This window comes from Odontesthes bonariensis, chromosome 6 (assembly GCF_027942865.1).
Source record: "Odontesthes bonariensis isolate fOdoBon6 chromosome 6, fOdoBon6.hap1, whole genome shotgun sequence".
In the NCBI taxonomy this organism is placed as follows: Eukaryota; Metazoa; Chordata; class Actinopteri; order Atheriniformes; family Atherinopsidae; genus Odontesthes; species Odontesthes bonariensis.
This window is the reverse complement of record NC_134511.1, coordinates 2,673,567-2,692,024: the sequence shown is the minus strand read 5'-3', so window position 1 is coordinate 2,692,024 and position 18,458 is coordinate 2,673,567. Positions and strand designations below refer to the sequence as shown.

The 18,458-nt window shown below is 45.2% G+C and overlaps 1 protein-coding gene and 7 non-coding genes across 8 annotated transcripts; 5 read left to right on the top strand and 3 right to left on the bottom strand.

Moving 5' to 3' along the window:
• The first annotated feature begins 15,989 nt into the window (after nt 1-15,989).
• On the top strand, nt 15,990-16,342 carry LOC142382777 (histone H4). Its single transcript, XM_075468898.1, has one exon. The coding sequence runs from the start codon at nt 16,016-16,018 to the stop codon at nt 16,325-16,327; it is 312 nt and encodes a 103-aa protein (XP_075325013.1). The 5' UTR covers nt 15,990-16,015; the 3' UTR covers nt 16,328-16,342.
• A 285-nt stretch (nt 16,343-16,627) lies between these two features.
• Nucleotides 16,628-16,699, top strand: trnag-ucc (transfer RNA glycine (anticodon UCC)). The gene has a single exon. It is a non-coding gene; the product is annotated as a tRNA-Gly (tRNA).
• A 231-nt stretch (nt 16,700-16,930) lies between these two features.
• On the bottom strand, nt 16,931-17,002 carry trnaw-cca (transfer RNA tryptophan (anticodon CCA)). The gene has a single exon. It is a non-coding gene; the product is annotated as a tRNA-Trp (tRNA).
• A 133-nt stretch (nt 17,003-17,135) lies between these two features.
• Nucleotides 17,136-17,207, top strand: trnag-ucc (transfer RNA glycine (anticodon UCC)). The gene has a single exon. It is a non-coding gene; the product is annotated as a tRNA-Gly (tRNA).
• Nucleotides 17,208-17,438: 231 nt separating this feature from the next.
• Nucleotides 17,439-17,510, bottom strand: trnaw-cca (transfer RNA tryptophan (anticodon CCA)). The gene has a single exon. It is a non-coding gene; the product is annotated as a tRNA-Trp (tRNA).
• Nucleotides 17,511-17,643: 133 nt separating this feature from the next.
• On the top strand, nt 17,644-17,715 carry trnag-ucc (transfer RNA glycine (anticodon UCC)). Its single transcript has one exon. It is a non-coding gene; the product is annotated as a tRNA-Gly (tRNA).
• A 236-nt stretch (nt 17,716-17,951) lies between these two features.
• On the bottom strand, nt 17,952-18,023 carry trnaw-cca (transfer RNA tryptophan (anticodon CCA)). The gene has a single exon. It is a non-coding gene; the product is annotated as a tRNA-Trp (tRNA).
• A 133-nt stretch (nt 18,024-18,156) lies between these two features.
• trnag-ucc (transfer RNA glycine (anticodon UCC)) lies at nt 18,157-18,228 on the top strand. The gene has a single exon. It is a non-coding gene; the product is annotated as a tRNA-Gly (tRNA).
• The last annotated feature ends 230 nt before the right edge of the window (nt 18,229-18,458 follow it).

The window sequence follows — 18,458 nt, the reverse complement described above, 5'->3', positions numbered from 1 at the left end:
CTCTCGGGCATGTACGACAATGAGCTGATAAAACATACGCTGCTCGTCATGCCGACATCCCTCATCACAAACTGGAACAAGGAGTTTGCCAAATGGACTCCTGACATGAGGGTCAAAGAGTTTCACGGCGCCAGTAAAGTAGAGAGGACCAGGAGTTTGGAGAAAGTTCAGAGGAGAGGGGGCGTCATCATAACCACGTACAACATGCTGATACACAACTGGCAGCAGCTGTCCTCGTACCACGGAAGGGAATTCCGTTGGGATTATGTGATCTTGGATGAGGCACACAAAATAAAAAACTCGTCCACCAAAGCAGCCAAAAGTGCTTACGCAATCCCTTCAAAGAAAAGAATTCTTCTGACAGGAACTCCGGTCCAAAACAACCTGAGGGAAATGTGGACTCTCTTTAACTTTGCTTGCAAAGGTGCTCTATTGGGGACAGCGAAGACCTTCAAAACGGAGTTTGAGGACCCCATCACCCGTGCCAGGGAGAAGGATGCCAACCCAGGTGAAAAGGCTCTCGGGTCCCGGATGTCCGAAAACCTCATGGCGTTAATAAAGCCCTACTTCCTCCGAAGGACAAAATCCGAAGTGCAGAAAAACAAGATGAACGGCAAAGAGGAGCACTCGGACAATAAGGACAGTCAAGTTCAGAGCGATCGGGCCGTCGGTGGAGCAGTTATGCCCAAACTGACCAGAAAGAATGACCTGATTGTATGGACTTACTTGAGCGCCATTCAGGAGGACATTTACAAGCGGTTCATTGGCTTGGACCACATCAAGGAGTCGCTAATGACGACCAAGTCACCTCTTCCTGAATTAAACATCCTGAAAAAGCTGTGTGATCACCCGCGACTGCTTTCTGTCGGTGCTGCAGTAAAGCTTGGCTCAAAGGAAAATGCAGCAGAAGGCTCAATGGGTGACAGCAGCAAGACTGAAGCTCAGAGCATCGCTAATGTACCCGACAATGTCTTGATATCAGAGTCCGGGAAATTCGTCTTTCTGTTCGCGCTCCTGGAGAAGCTCAGAGAAGAAGGTCACCGCACGCTCGTTTTTGCTCATTACAGGAGGGTGCTCGACATCATTCAACGTATCCTTGGCAACAGAGGCTTTAAAGTATTGAGACTGGATGGCACGATAACCCAGATTACAGAGCGGGAGAGGCTCATCTCCCTCTTTCAGAAGGACAAACGTTACTCGGTCTTCCTCCTCACCACTCAGGTTGGTGGAGTCGGCATCACCTTGACAGCAGCAGACAGAGTCGTCATCTACGATCCCAGCTGGAATCCGGCTATGGACGCCCAGGCCGTGGACAGGGCGTACCGCATCGGGCAGACCAAAAACGTTGTCATCTACCGGCTGATCACCTGCGGCACGGTGGAGGAAAAGATCTACAGGCGGCAGGTTTTCAAAGACTCCCTCATCCGACAGAACACCGGGGACGAGAAAAACCCGTTCCGGTACTTCAGCAGACAGGAGCTGAAGGAGCTCTTTACTCTGGAGGACACCAGGTCCTCTTCCACACAGCTGCAGCTGCAAGCTCTGCACTCCAGACACCGGCGGACTGACCCGGAACTGGACCAGCACATCGCCCACCTTCATGCTCTGGACATGTTTGGGATTTCGGATCATGACCTCATGTTCACCCTCGACATCAACTGTGATGAGGCCCCCGAGAACCAGGAGGAGCAGCAGTACATCGAAGGCCGGGTCCAGAAGGCTCAGGAGCTGGTGAGGGCTGAGTCCGAACTGCAGGTGGGTCAAGTGATTTTTATTTATTACAGAAGTGATTTTATATATTTTGGGAATGTGTAAAATAAATTCAAAGGATCTACTTAAATATCCCAAATATATTTTATCTTAAAAATGATTCACCGGACACAACAAATTTCTCTTTAAACTCTTAAAGTCATACTGTGTTCATGCCACAAAGTTAATCTGTGCCAGGGGCTTTCAAACCACGTGATTTTTTGCCATACTTAACCCCAACTTCTATGATCTCTATCAAGCAGTTAGAAGTGCCTAGCAGACAAGTTTTTCTCTCCACAGTAATGCTACAATATACACGATGAAACAATCTGTTTGACTGACATTGAAGTCAAGGAGAAAGTTATTTTCTCCCCAAATCTTCTCTTTTCTGAGTCTGATATTATATTGCATGCTGGGAAGAATTAAGGAAGCATTGGTGTTTTCATCAATATTTACCAAACTCTGCTCAGTTGCCTGTGTAGATTGCACTTTTTCACAGTGTTCTCCATCAAGTCCTTTCGAAGTTCTCCGTCGGGATGTCGGGTACGCAAGGCAGTTCACCTCCCGATCAGTAGGCGTCGCTACGTTAGACGACCCAATCTGGCAACGTCTATAGTGAAAGTCTTTGATTGATTGTTCACCTTCCGGCTCCGTTCCACTCCTCACAGTGAACGATGGCGACCGAGAGAGAAAGACTGTTGTTGGAGTTGGAGCTTATTGATGTGGAAATTCAAATAATTTGGACCAAATATTAACCGGCAGACAGTAAACCATTTAAAAAATGGCGGTCTTGTTGTTGTGAGAGGAGGGAGATAACTAACCGGAAAAGTGATTCTGGAAATGATGTTGTTAGCCGACCAATCGCAGCCCTTGCGGTCTCCGTGAGTCTCCGTCGCCGCGACGGTTAGATAGATAGGAATGTTGGCCGACGCACGCAAGCGACGGAGAGCGTCTCTGGGAGGGTCTCCGTAGACGACCATAAATCAGGCTTTAGCCGTGACCTGTTGTCACTTAACTCCACTTTTTGTGCTCTCATTGGTTATAGCTCCTTGCTAACAACTCATACCCAAATGATCCAAACTACTATTCTCTGGGAACTACAGATCAGGACAACTGAACCGTGAACTAGAGTCTGATGACAACATTACTATCACTACCACTGACGAGCAATCTCCTCCCCTGTCCTCTTCTAAAGCAGTTCAGTTATGATCAGACATCAATGACAGCTGCAAATATAACCAATTTCCTATATTAGGCATCCCAAAACGTTTTTTGTTTTTTTATTATTAGTTAATACGTGTTAAATCATGTAAAACATGAGAAATGTATGTATGAACAGAAAGAAGGGACTCACTTGTTGGGTAACGCACATTTCCTTATATGCTAAGCCTTGTCGGAATGGTGGGACGTTTGCATGTCGGAATAGCGGTATGCCGGATTGGTGGGATCTCGGTATGGCCGTTTCCACCCGTGTTCCTCTCAATCTCGGTCTAAACTGGTGAATATCGGCACTTCAGAGTCATTTCATGTGGGTTAATTTGATGTATTTCACTTAAAATCCACATGTTGACAGGTTAAGAATTTTTTGCCATCAAATAAAAGATATTTAATTACTTTGATGAGGTGAAAAACTACAGACAATGAAATATGCCTGCTCATTTATTTCAGCTTGATAATCTGCTTTTGTGCGGTCTGCAGATGCAGCTGACAGAGGGCATAAGGCCGAGCACAGAACCAGCCGGCCTGAGACGACCAACTGACACCAACAGAAGAGAGACGCTACATGAGAAGAAACCAAGTAATACGAAAAAAAGCCTCGCAAATCCACATGCAGACAACAACTTCAACATGGCATCTCTTGTGGTGGATGTGGATCAGTCTGGTTCTGAAGACAATAGGAGCCACCGGAACCTGTTGGACAAGTCTGGTTCTGAAGAAAATAAGATCCAGCAGAACCTGTTGGACCAATCTGGTTCTGAAGAAAATCAGAGCCAACAACATCTCATTGACCAGTCTGGTTCTGAAGAAAATGGGAGCCAGCAGAATTTGAGGGATGTTTCTGATTCTGAAGAAAATGGGAGCCACCAGAACCTGTTGGACCAGTCTGGTTCTGAAGAAAATCAGAGCAAACAACATCTCATTGACCAATCTAGTTCTGAAGAAAATGAGAGCCAGCAGAACCTGTTGGACCAGTCTGGTTCTGAAGACAACAAGATCCAGAAGAACCTATTGGACCAGTTTGATCCAGAGGAAAATAAAAGCCAAAAGAATCTGAAGAATGATTCTGGTTCTGAAGAAAATAGGAGCCAGCCGAACCTGTTGGATCAGTCTGGTTCTGAAGAAAATCAGAGCCAACAACATCTGATTGACCAGTCTGGTTCTGAAGAAAATAAGATCCAGCAGAACTTGTTGCACCAGTTTGATTCAGAAGAAAATGTAAGCCAACAGAATCTAAAGGATGATTCTGATTCGGAAGAAAATGGTAGCCAGCAGAACCAGTTGGACCAGTCTGGTTCTGAAGAACATGGGAGCCAGCAGAACCAGTTGGACCAGTCTGGTTCTGAAGAACATGGGAGCCAGAAGAATCTGTTGGACCAGTCTGGTTCTGAAGAAAATAAGATCCAGCAGAACCTGTTGCACCAGTTTGATTGCGAAGAAAATGGAAGCCAACAGAATCTAAAGGATGTTTCTGATTCGGAAGAAAATGGGAGCCAACAGAACCAGTTGTACCTGTCTGGTTCTGGAGAACATGGGAGCCAGCAGAATCTGTTGGGCCAGTCTGGTTCTCAAGAAAATAAGATCCAGCAGAACTTGTTGCACCAGTCTGGTTCTGAAGAAAATGGGAGCCAGCAGAATCTAAAGGATGATTCTGGTTCTGAAGAAAATAAGATCCAGCAGAACCTGTTGGACCAGTCTGGTTCTGAAGAAAATGGGAGCCAGCAGAATCTAAAGGATGATTCTGGTTCTGAAGAAAATAAGATCCAGCAGAACCTGTTGGACCAGTGTGAAGAAAATGGAAGCCAACAGAATCTAAAGGATGATTCTGGTTCGGAAGAAAATGGTAGCCAGCAGAACCAGTTGGACCAGTCTGGTTCTGAAGAACATGGGAGCCAGAAGAATCTGTTGGACCAGTCTGGTTCTGAAGAAAATAAGATCCAGCAGAACCTGTTGCATCAGTTTGATTCAGAAGAAAATGGAAGCCAGCAGAATCTAAAGGATGATTCTGGTTCTGAAGAAAATAAGAGCCAGCATAACCTGTTGGACCAGTCTAGTTCTGAAGACCATAAGATCCAGAAGAACCTGTTGGACCAGTCTGAAGAAAATGGAAGCCAGCAGAATCTAAAGGATGATTCTGATTCTGACGAAAATGGTAGCCAGCAACATCTGTTGGACCAGTCTAGTTCTAAAGAAAATACGATCCAGCAGAACCTGTTGAACCAGTCTGGTTCTGAAGAAAATCAGAGCCAACAACATCTGATTGACCAGTCTGGTTCTGAAGAAAATAAGATCCAGCAGAGCGTTTTGGACCAGTCTGGTTCTGAAGAAAATAAGATCCAGCAGAACCTGTTGCACCAGTTTGATTGCGAAGAAAATGGAAGCCAACAGAATCTAAGGGATGTTTCTGATTCGGAAGAAAATGGGAGCCAACAGAACCAGTTGTACCAGTCTGGTTCTGGAGAACATGGGAGCCAGCAGAATCTGTTGGGCCAGTCTGGTTCTCAAGAAAATAAGATCCAGCAGAACTTGTTGCACCAGTCTGGTTCTGAAGAAAATGGGAGCCAGCAGAATCTAAAGGATGATTCTGGTTCTGAAGAAAATAAGATCCAGCAGAACCTGTTGGACCAGTCTGGTTCTGAAGAAAATGGGAGCCAGCAGAATCTAAAGGATGATTCTGGTTCTGAAGAAAATAAGATCCAGCAGAACCTGTTGGACCAGTGTGAAGAAAATGGAAGCCAACAGAATCTAAAGGATGATTCTGGTTCTGACGAAAATGGTAGCCAGCAACATCTGTTGGACCAGTCTGGTTCGGAAAAAAATGGGAGCCAGCAGAATCTGTTGGACCAGTCTGGTTCTGAAAAAATTGGGAGTGAGCAGAACCTTTTGGACCAGTCTGGTTCTGAAGAAAATAAGATCCAGCAGAACTTGTTGCAGGAGTCTGGTTCTGAACAAAATGGGAGCCAACAAAATCTGATTGACCAGTCTGGTTCTGAAGAGAATGGGAGCCAGCAGAACCTGTTGGACCAGTCTGGTTCTGAAGAAAATAAGATCCAGCAGAATCTGTTGGACCAGTCTGGTTCTGAAGAAAATGGAAGTCAGCAGAACCTGTTGCACCAGTCTGGTTCTGGAGAACATCGGAGCCAACAGAACCTGTTGGACCAGTCTGGTTCTGAAGAAAATGGCAGCCAGCAGAATCTGTTGCATCAGTTTGATTCAGAAGAAAATGGAAGCCAGCAGAATCTAAAGGATGATTCTGGTTCTGAAGAAAATAAGAGCCAGCAGAACCTGTTGGACCAGTCTAGTTCTGAACACCATAAGATCCAGAAGAACCTGTTGGACCAGTCTGAAGAAAATGGAAGCCAACAGAATCCAAGGGATGATTCTGGTTCTGACGAAAATGGTAGCCAGCAACATCTGTTTGACCAGTCTAGTTCTAAAGAAAATATGATCCAGCAGAACCTGTTGGACCAATCTGGTTCTGAAGAAAATAAGATCCAGCAGAACCTGTTGAACCAGTCTAGTTCTGAAGAAAATCAGAGCCAACAACATCTGATTGACCAGTCTGGTTCTGAAGAAAATAAGATCCAGCAGAACTTGTTGCACCAGTTTGATTCAGAAGAAAATGTAAGCCAACAGAATCTAAAGGATGTTTCTGATTCGGAAGAAAATGGTAGCCAGCAGAACCAGTTGGACCAGTCTGGTTCTGAAGAACATGGGAGCCAGCAGAATCTGTTGGACCAGTCTGGTTCTGAAGAAAATAAGATCCAGCAGAACCTGTTGCATCAGTTTGATTCAGAAGAAAATGGAAGCCAGCGGAATCTAAAGGATGTTTCTGATTCGGAAGAAAATGGTAGCCAGCAGAACCAGTTGGACCAGTCTGGTTCTGAAGAACATGGGAGCCAGCAGAACCTGTTGGACCAGTCTGGTTCTGAAGAAAATAAGAGCCAGCAAAACCTGTTGGACCAGTCTAGTTCTGAAGACCATAAGATCCAGAAGAACCTGTTGGACCAGTCTGAAGAAAATGGAAGCCAGCAGAATCTAAAGGATGATTCTGGTTCTGAAGAAAATAAGAGCCAGCAGAACCTGTTGGACCAGTCTAGTTCTGAACACCATAAGATCCAGAAGAACCTGTTGGACCAGTCTGAAGAAAATGGAAGCCAACAGAATCCAAGGGATGATTCTGGTTCTGACGAAAATGGTAGCCAGCAACATCTGTTTGACCAGTCTAGTTCTAAAGAAAATATGATCCAGCAGAACCTGTTGGACCAATCTGGTTCTGAAGAAAATAAGATCCAGCAGAACCTGTTGAACCAGTCTAGTTCTGAAGAAAATCAGAGCCAACAACATCTGATTGACCAGTCTGGTTCTGAAGAAAATAAGATCCAGCAGAACTTGTTGCACCAGTTTGATTCAGAAGAAAATGTAAGCCAACAGAATCTAAAGGATGTTTCTGATTCGGAAGAAAATGGTAGCCAGCAGAACCAGTTGGACCAGTCTGGTTCTGAAGAACATGGGAGCCAGCAGAATCTGTTGGACCAGTCTGGTTCTGAAGAAAATAAGAGCCAGCAAAACCTGTTGGACCAGTCTAGTTCTGAAGACCATAAGATCCAGAAGAACCTGTTGGACCAGTCTGAAGAAAATGGAAGCCAGCAGAATCTAAAGGATGATTCTGGTTCTGACGAAAATGGTAGCCAGCAACATCTGTTGGACCAGTCTGGTTCTGAAGAAAATAAGATCCAGCAGAGCGTTTTGGGCCAGTCTGGTTCTCAAGAAAATAAGATCCAGCAGAACTTGTTGCACCAGTCTGGTTCTGAAGAAAATGGGACCCAGCAGAATCTAAAGGATGATTCTGGTTCTGAAGAAAATAAGATCCAGCAGAACCTGTTGGACCAGTGTGAAGAAAATGGAAGCCAACAGAATCTAAAGGATGATTCTGGTTCTGACGAAAATGGTAGCCAGCAACATCTGTTGGACCAGTCTGGTTCGGAAAAAAATGGGAGCCAGCAGAATCTGTTGGACCAGTCTGGTTCTGAAAAAATTGGGAGTGAGCAGAACCTTTTGGACCAGTCTGGTTCTGAAGAAAATAAGATCCAGCAGAACTTGTTGCAGGAGTCTGGTTCTGAACAAAATGGGAGCCAGCAGAACCTGTTGGACCAGTCTGGTTCTGAAGAACACGGGAGCCAGCAGAATCTGTTGGACCAGTCTGGTTCTGAAGAAAATGGAAGCCAGCAGAACATGTTGCACCAGTCTGGTTCTGGAGAAAATGGGAGCCAGCAGAACCTGTTGCACCAGTCTGGCTCTGAAGAAAATAAGATCCAGCAGAACTTGTTGCATGAGTCTGGTTCTGAACAAAATGGGAGCCAACAACATCTGATTGACCAGTCTGGTTCTGAAGAAAATGGGAGCCAGCAGAACCTGTTGGACCAGTCTGGTTCTGAAGAACACGGGAGCCAGCAGAATCTGTTGGACCAGTCTGGTTCTAAAGAAAATAAGATCCAGCAGAATCTGTTGGACCAGTCTGGTTCTGAAGAAAATGGAAGCCAGCAGAACCTGTTGCATCAGTTTGATTCAGAAGAAAATGTAAGCCAACAGAATCTAAAGGATGTTTCTGATTCGGAAGAAAATGGTAGCCAGCAGAACCAGTTGGACCAGTCTGGTTCTGAAGAACATGGGAGCCAGCAGAATCTGTTGGACCAGTCTGGTTCTGGAGAACATGGGAGCCAGCAGAATCTGTTGGACCAGTCTGGTTCTGAAGAAAATAAGATCCAGCAGAACCTGTTGCATCAGTTTGATTCAGAAGAAAATGGAAGCCAGCAGAATCTAAAGGATGATTCTGGTTCTGAAGAAAATAAGAGCCAGCATAACCTGTTGGACCAGTCTAGTTCTGAAGACCATAAGATCCAGAAGAACCTGTTGGACCAGTCTGAAGAAAATGGAAGCCAACAGAATCCAAGGGATGATTCTGGTTCTGACGAAAATGGTAGCCAGCAACATCTGTTGGACCAGTCTGGTTCAGAAAAAAATGGGAGCCAGCAGAATCTGTTGGACCAGTCTGGTTCTGAAGAAAACGGGAGCCAGCACAACCTGTTGAACCAGTCTGGTTCTGAAGAAAATGGGAGCCAGCAGAACCTGTTATACCAGTCTGGTTCTGAAGAACACGGGAGCCAGCATAATCTGTTGGACCAGTCTGGTTCTGAAGAAAAAAGGAGCCAGCAGCACCTGTTGAACCAGTCTGGTTCTGAAGAACATGGGAGCCAGAAGAACCTATTGCACCAGTCTGGTTCTGAAGAAAACGGGAGCCAGCAGAACCTGTTGCACCAGTCTGGTTCTGAAGAACACAGGAGCCAGCAGAACCTTTTGAACCAGTCTGGTTCTGAAGAAAATGGGAGCCAGCAGAACCTGTTGCACCACTCTGGTTCTGAAGAAAATGGGAGCCAGCAGAATTTGTTGGACCAGTCTGGTTCTGAAGAACATGGGAGCCAGCAGAACCTGTTGGACCAGTCTAGTTCTGAAGAAAATGGGAGCCAGCAGAACCTGTTGCACCAGTCTGGTTCTGAAGAAAATGGGAGCCAGCAGAATATGTTGGACCAGTCTGGTTCTGAAGAACATGGAAGCCAGCAGAACCTGTTGCACCAGTCTGGTTCTGGAGAACATGGGAGCCCACGGACCCTTTTGGACCAATCTGGTTCTGAAGAAAATGGGAGCGAGCAGAATCTGTTGGACCAGTCTGGTTCTGAAGAAAACGGGAGCCAGCAGAACCTTTTGAACCAGTCTGGTTCTGAAGAAAATGGGAGCCAGCAGAACCTGTTGCACCAGTCTGGTTCTGAAGAAAATGGGAGCCAGCAGAATTTGTTGGACCAGTCTGGTTCTGAAGAACATGGGAGCCAGCAGAACCTGTTGGACCAGTCTGGTTCTGGAGAACATGGGAGCCAACAGAACCTGTTGGACCAGTCTGGTTCTGAAGAAAATGGGAGCCAGCAGAATCTGTTGGACCAGTCTGGTTCTGAAGAAAACGGGAGCCAGCAGAACCTTTTGAACCAGTCTGGTTCTGAAGAAAATGGGAGCCAGCAGAACCTGTTGCACCAGTCTGGTTCTGAAGAAAATGGGAGCCAGCAGAATTTGTTGGACCAGTCTGGTTCTGAAGAACATGGGAGCCAGCAGAACCTGTTGCACCAGTCTGGTTCTGGAGAACATGGGATCCAACAGAACCTGTTGGACCAGTCTGGTTCTGAAGAAAATGGGAGCCAGCAGAATCTGTTGCACCAGTTTGGTTCTGAAGAACATGGGAGCCAGCAGAACCTGTTGCACCAGTCTGGTTCTGGAGAACATGGGATCCAACAGAACCTGTTGGACCAGTCTGGCTCTGAAGAAAATGGGAGCCAGCAGAATCTGTTGCACCAGTTTGGTTCTGAAGAAAATGGAAGCCAGCAGAACCTGTTGGACCAGTCTGGTTCTGGAGAACATGGGAGCCAACAGAACCTGTTGGACCAGTCTGGTTCTGAAGAAAATGGAAGCCAGCAGAACCTGTTGGACCAGTCTGGTTCTGGGGAACATGGGAGCCAACAGAACCTGTTGGACCAGTCTGGTTCTGAAGAAAATGGGAGCCAGCAGAATCTGTTGGACCAGTCTGGTTCTGAAGAAAACGGGAGCCAGCAGAACCTTTTGAACCAGTCTGGCTCTGAAGAAAATGGGAGCCAGCAGAATCTGTTGGACCAGTCTGGTTCTGAAGAAAATGGGAGCCAGCAGAATCTGTTGGACCAGTCTGGTTCTGAAGAAAATGGGAGCCAGCAGAACCTGTTGCACCAGTCTGGTTCTGAAGAACACGGGAGCCAGCAGAATCTGTTGGACCAGTCTGGTTCTGAAGAAAATAAGATCCAGCAGAAACGGTTGCACCAGTCTGGTTCTGAAGAACATGGGAGCCAGCAGAACCTGTTGGACCGGTCTGGTTCTGAAGAAAATAAGATCCAGCAAAATCTGTTGGACCAGTCTGGTTCTGAAGAAAATGGGAGCCAGCAGAACCTGTTGGACCACTCTGGTTCTGAAGAAAACAGGAGCCAGCAGAACCTGTTGGACCAGTCTGGTTCTGAAGAAAACAGTAGCCAGCAGAACCTGTTGGACCAGTCTGGTTCTGGAGAGGTCAGACTAAAAGGAACCAACCACTCAGAGGTGGACTGGAACCTCCCCCCTCCCCTGGAGAACAGAGGTTCTGACCCGCTTCGGTCCAGCTGGAGCTTCAGAACCAGCGCTGAGCTGTGTGATGGACACTTACAGCTGGAGGACAGCTGGGACGATGTTCTGCAGGATCCTGAAGAAGAGGAGCTGCCGTCTCAGAGTCTGCACCGACACAACATCAGCCGAGCATCAGACCCGGAGGAGTCCACCAATGGATCCACAAAGAAGAAGAGGAGATCCGCCGGGATTTACGAGGTAGAAGAAGAAGAGCCGCCACTGAATAAGAAGCTTCCCTTCCTGTTCCACGTGCCCCTGACCTCCACACCTAGATCTGGCTCTGCCCATCACCAGTTAGGGACGAGTGCCAGAGGATCCGGGATCTCACACTGGTTCCCCCTCCGGTCCATCTTCGAGGACGACCTTCAGGATCTGGTGGAGGACGATAAGGACGAAGATGAGCTGCAGGTGGGTCAAAGATGAGACATCTAATTAAATCTATGGAGGGGATTTCGTAGACATGTTGGTTGAATTTTACATCGCAGCTCGGTAAAAAGATGGTAATAGTGTGGTAATAATATGGAAATCAACAGGTAACAAGAAAGCTTCAAGCAGCCTTGAGCGGGACCGAGATGTGCGCACGTTGTTTATTGGGCGCTACGAATGTCCATCAAATGGCGTCGGGTTCTTCCCATGCTGTTTTGCGCGCGATTCACAGCCAATTGTATCACTTATACCAGATGACGTATGTAGAGCGACAGAAATTCGACGAGGAAGAAGGCAATGAAATCTTTCAACGCCAAACGTTGCTCTTTTTTAAAAGAAAACTTGCGCTCTAAGCTACTTAAAACACTTTCTAAGGCTGCATCGAAGGATAACGTTGTGTCCGCTGCCATGTTGGATTAACACTCTACAAGCTTCGGTGTCGCGCATAGACGTCGTCATCGTCTTGCTGCCCCCCCCCCCCCCCCGTTCTGTGATTGGTTCCCTAACTCAGGCAAAAATAAGGGCAGTGGTTTCCAGGCTGCCTTTGCAGTGTGAATGAAATCGCGCGCAAAGCAGCATGGGAATTCCCAGGCTAGTAACAACAATGAATCAGGACTGTAAAGTCTTTCTGTTTTACTTCATGGCAGCTTTTTGAGTTGTAACTGACTGCTGAGTAAACACTTTGCAATCTAAAGACAGATGTTAGAAGGTTTATTTTCTAAGTCCAATAAATAGTTACAAATTTAAACCTGTTTTGTTTTTATCAGGTGAGACACAACAGGCAAAAACACCACACTGGCTTTGTCTTTTTGGGTTTGAAAACATGTTCTGGTGTTTCCTGCAGATGCAGCTGGCAGAGAGCACAGAACCAACCAACCTGAAGAAAACACCTGACACTAACAGCAGGGAGAGGTCACATGAGACAAATCCAAGACCGAGTCCTTCACATCCACAGTCTGACAACAACCTCAACCTGTCACCTGTTGTGGTGGATTTGGACCAGTCTGGTTCTGGAGAGGACACCCAGCAGAATCTGAGTAATGGGGTTATTGATCTGGCTGCAGATGCTACAGCAGCTGATGTAGCAGGCGTGTCTTTTGGAGAATTAGTGGATAAATCAGAGACGTCTCAGGCTGAAGTGTCTTCAGGCTGTGACAGAAGCCTGCTGTATGTTACAGCTGATGACAACAACCATCTGCTAAACGGAACCGCCCACTCTGAGATGGACTTGGATCTCATGCCACCCCTTCAGAACAGAAGAGTTTCTGTCGTGCGACAGTCCAACTCGAGCATCAGAGCAGAAAGCTCCAGCGTGAGCGCTGAGCTCGAACTGTTTGACGGAAACTTTAACGATAACAGGGACGATGTTCTGGAGGATGCTGAGACTGAAGAAGAGGAGCAGAAGCTGCTGTTTCAGCTGCAGTTGAGCGGCAGCTTCGACGTCTACAAGTCTCTGTCGGAGAGTCTGCACAGACACAACATCAGCAGAGCATCAGACCTGGAGGAGTTCACCAATGGATCCACAAAGAAGAGGAGATCAGCAGCGATTCATGGTGAAGAAGAAGAAAAAGAAGAAGAAGAAGAAGAGGAGGGGTTGAATAATAAGCCTGACAGCTTGTCCCAGGTGCTCGGAGCCTCTACATCCAACTTTGCGCCCTCTTCACCTCACTGGTCCAGGATAAGTGTTGCAGGAAACACCTCTTTGGTCTCATGCCAGTCCCTCCTCCAGTGCATCACCAGGGATGCAGAGGAGGACGGTGACGACAAAGATGACTTTTCAGAGAGGAACTTTGAGGGAAAACAGGCTGAAGGGGAAGAAAAGGGGAAGAAAGGGGAGGAGCACCCAGAAGATGTCTGGGGTAACTCAGAAGAGGACAAGAGGGGGAAGACAAGGAGGACAAGGAGGAGGACAACGAAGGTGATTGGACTGCAGTGGAAGAGGAAGGTGGGGAGACAACTGAGGCGGAGCAGCAGGAGGATCCCTCAGAATCAGATTTATCAGCTTCAGGATAACTCGGGTCCTGAGCTGGCCTCTGGCGAACCAATGGATACGTGCAAGTCTGAGATCTACGACTCGCTGGTCAGAAGAGGGAAGGAGTGCTACAGCCAGGCGAGGCTGGACGACGCGCTGGGCTTCTTCCTGAGAGCCATCGACATCCAACCGGGAGATCCTGAAATCCAGTTCATGACCATCCAGCTGTACCGGCAGCTGAGTCAGCAGGGAAGCCTCTAGGGTCAGAGCTTTAGGGGGATATATGATGATGTCACTGCAAATGTAGTATTGGGTTATCAATCTACAACGTTTCAAATAAAAACTTATTAACTTTGAAAACAAATGGCAAAAATGGAATTTTATCAAACTAGTTACATATATTGAATTGATTAGATTAGATTAGATTAGATTAGATTAGATTAGATTAGATTAGATTAGATTAGATTAAATTAGATTAAATTAGATTAGATTAGATTAGATTAGATTAGATTAGATTAAATTAGATTAGATTAGACTTTATTCATCCCACAACGGGGAAATTCACTTGCCAGAGCAGCAACAACAGACATGAACAGGAAATTAAAAAAAGAGAAAAAGCAAGTACTAAAAAGTAAAGTATGAATAATATTGCACATTATGAAGTAGAAATGAATAAAATATAAATAAATACGGATAAAGAAAAATCTCTCTGTGAGTGGTGGATTGTCATGGAAAGGCAACAACATGATCAGTGGGTAAATGTGTTGAAAAGTCTGACAGCTTCCGGGGATGAAAGTCGACACCAAGGACTGTATTTCTTATTTTTCATATTTTCATATTAACTTTTGTGTATAAATAAATATTTGTATTGGGAAATGGATTCTCGTCTCCTGCTTGGGTGAGCGAACCTGGGTGCCTTCAAGGATATTCACATAGTAGAACATTTCCCTGGGTGTAATTCCCAGGGTGGCGTTGTCGGACCTCTTAGTTCTAGTATATCTCATCATAGCTAAATTAGCCAGCGTCCATCTCAATGAGGACACAGCAGGTCACCAATATCAAGTCAGCTGACTGAAAAGATTTCCCTTCAACTGACCAAACCCATGACGGCAGACGCCTGTCTTATGTTCTAGAGACAAGTTCATAGGTCAGCATTTCAATTTCCGAACCCGTCTACACGTCTGTAACTGGACTAATGGAGTTGCATTAGTTGTATTTGTGGTATTTCTGCCTGTGATTGGAGAAGAAAATAACTTGATGTCTGTAACTTCCCTACTGTTTACACTGACTAGCTTTTATTCTCAAATCATACAACAACAATATCATGTCATTAATTAAAAAGTTAATTAATCAAAATAAAAAGTAAACAGAGCAGAATAATGAGGTTTTAGCGAATTGAAGCAGATAAAAATGAAAGCAGAAATATAAATTTGTCTCGTTGGATATTGTTCTTGTTTCTTTTCTTTTTTTTTACATTTTTTTTACTCATTTCTCTTTTTTTTATTGTTTGGACTCATAAACAACGAGCCTCCCTCACAGCAGTACTTTAACTGTATTCAGCAACATTTAACATTTCAATAAACAGTCACATTGATGGGATCCTTTTCCTGCTTTTTATTCATTTTTCATTGTTCATTCCAAATAATTTGCTGTTATTCTTTATAAAATTTAATTGTATCTGTAACTTTTAAAGGGGCTTTTGTTATCAAAGTGTCATGGAAATAAAGACAATACAATCCCATCTTTTGGCTCATATTCTGTGCTCCTTTAATCATTTATTTTTTTTTTACCTCTGAGTACATCTGCTCATTTTTATGTGCTGCTTTGATGATGGATGAGAGTCCGGGGGTCCGATCCATAACGATAAATCTGTTATACGCTGAGACTCCAAAGTTGTTTGTTTGATTATAAAGTTTTTTATACACCAGCACCATTTACTGATCAATAAAAATTGATCTGATTTATGAAACACAAACATAAAGAGGCCTTGGTAGGATAAAGCGGGTGTAAAAACTGGATGTAAATGTAAATGTATTTTATTTATACAGCCTATACAGACAATCCTTTCAATGTACCAAAGTGCTTTACAGCAGGTAATAAATAAAGAGAAGAACAAGTAAAAACAAATAAAAACAGTGAAAGAAATAAAATACAACAAAATCAAATAAGATAAAAATAAGATAGAAGTGTCATCATACTACTGGGTATTAAAAGCAATCCTAAATAAGTAGGTTTTTAGCCAAGATTTGAAGATGGATGGAGGACATGTTCACGAGTCATGCAGGAGGAGCCGTTGAGTTTGGCTCCGCCCACCGAATCTGGCGCCAACTGTCCTCCGTTACGTCCGCAGCTCAGATCTAAATATTGAGTGTCTGTGGCTCAGACTCATATTGAACTTTGAGATCAACATAATCAGTCACAATGAGCGGCAGAGGAAAGGGAGGTAAAGGACTCGGCAAAGGAGGCGCCAAGCGGCACCGTAAAGTCCTCCGTGATAACATCCAGGGAATCACCAAACCCGCCATCCGCCGCCTGGCCCGCCGCGGCGGAGTCAAGAGGATCTCCGGCCTCATCTATGAGGAGACCCGCGGAGTGCTCAAGGTGTTCCTGGAGAACGTCATCCGTGACGCAGTCACCTACACCGAGCACGCCAAGAGGAAGACAGTCACCGCCATGGACGTGGTGTACGCGCTCAAGAGGCAGGGCCGCACTCTGTACGGCTTCGGTGGTTAAACCTGCTGGGACACATCACCGAGAACACAACGGCTCTTTTAAGAGCCCCCCACCTTCTCTCATGAGCTCTGATTTCAACGTATTAGCTGAATAACTATGAACCATATAAAGTGTCAATTGATAAATATTTAATTGAACACCAGAAAAAATCCTCTTATTGGCTTACTAGAAGTGTCCCAAAACCCGCGATTTTCCAACCTCAATAGGCTTAACCATGTAAACGTTTGATGTGACCACAGCTAACCCTTAAGCACTTACCTGTCAGTCTCGCTTCAGATGGGCCAGATGTTGTTCTCCACAGCGTTGGTGGTATAGTGGTTAGCATAGCTGCCTTCCAAGCAGTTGACCCGGGTTCGATTCCCGACCAACGCAGACAATTGTATTCAAAGATGTCTTGGGCTGATAACATATCAATTACTCGAGAAAACTCAACAGCTGTTGCTGAACTTGTCATCTGTGACCTCACACTGCATCTATCTGTCGTACTAAGTTGTTTTTATATCCTAAATCATTCCATGACACCTATGGACACACAGAAGCTGGATAATATTGTACAAGTTAAAGCATGTAAACAGTGATGCAGCAACTATAAAGGATGAGCAATGACCCTGATGTGATTCGAACACACAACCTTCTGATCTGGAGTCAGACGCGCTACCATTGCGCCACAGAGTCATCTGAAGCTCTCTGATCGATCTCTGATGCTTCAGATAATTACGAAGTATGTGAAGGATGATGTGACCACAGCTAACCCTTAAGCACTTACCTGTCAGTCTCGCTTCAGATGGGCCAGATGTTGTTCTCCACAGCGTTGGTGGTATAGTGGTTAGCATAGCTGCCTTCCAAGCAGTTGACCCGGGTTCGATTCCCGACCAACGCAGACAATTGTATTCAAAGATGTCTTGGGCTGATAACATATCAATTACTCGAGAAAACTCAACAGCTGTTGCTGAACTTGTCATCTGTGACCTCACACTGCATCTATCTGTCGTACTAAGTTGTTTTTATATCCTAAATCATTCCATGACACCTATGGACACACAGAAGCTGGATAATATTGTACAAGTTAAAGCATGTAAACAGTGATGCAGCAACTATAAAGGATGAGCAATGACCCTGATGTGATTCGAACACACAACCTTCTGATCTGGAGTCAGACGCGCTACCATTGCGCCACAGAGTCATCTGAAGCTCTCTGATCGATCTCTGATGCTTCAGATAATTACGAAGTATGTGAAGGATAATGTGACCACAGCTAACCCTTAAGCACTTACCTGTCAGTCTCGCTTCAGTTGGGCCAGATGTTGTTCTCCACAGCGTTGGTGGTATAGTGGTTAGCATAGCTGCCTTCCAAGCAGTTGACCCGGGTTCAATTCCCGGCCAACGCAGACAATTGTATTCAAAGATGATGTCTTGGGCTGATAACATATCAGTTACTCGAGAAAACTCAACAGCTGTTGCTGAACATTTGTCAAGTGTGACCTCACACTGCATCTATCTGTCGTACTAAGTTGTTTTTATATCCTAAATTATTCCATGACACCTGTGGACACACAGAAGCTGGATAATATTGTACAAGTTAAAGCATGTAAACAGTGATGCAGCAACTATAAAGGATGAGCAATGACCCTGATGTGATTCGAACACACAACCTTCTGATCTGGAGTCAGACGCTATACCATTGCGCCACAGAGTCATCTGAAGCTCTCTGATCGATCTCTGATGCTTCAGATAATTACGAAGTATGTGAAGGATGATGTGACCACAGCTAACCCTTAAGCACTTACCTGTCAGTCTCGCTTCAGTTGGGCCAGATGTTGTTCTCCACAGCGTTGGTGGTATAGTGGTTAGCATAGCTGCCTTCCAAGCAGTTGACCGGGGTTCGATTCCCGGCCAACGCAGACAATTGTATTCAAAGATGAGGTCTTGGGCTGATAACATATCAGTTACTCGAGAAAACTCAACAGCTGTTGCTGAACATTTGTCAAGTGTGACCTCACACTGCATCTATCTGTCGTACTAAGTTGTTTTTATATCCTAAATTATTCCATGACACCTGTGGACACACAGAAGCTGGATAATATTGTACAAGTTAAAGCATGTAAACAGTGATGCAGCAACTATAAAGGAT

Coding starts and splice junctions, on each gene's coding strand:
- LOC142382777 (XM_075468898.1), top strand. CDS start 16,016: ATGAGCGGCAGAGGAAAGGGAGGTAAAGGACTCGGCAAAGGAGGCGCC.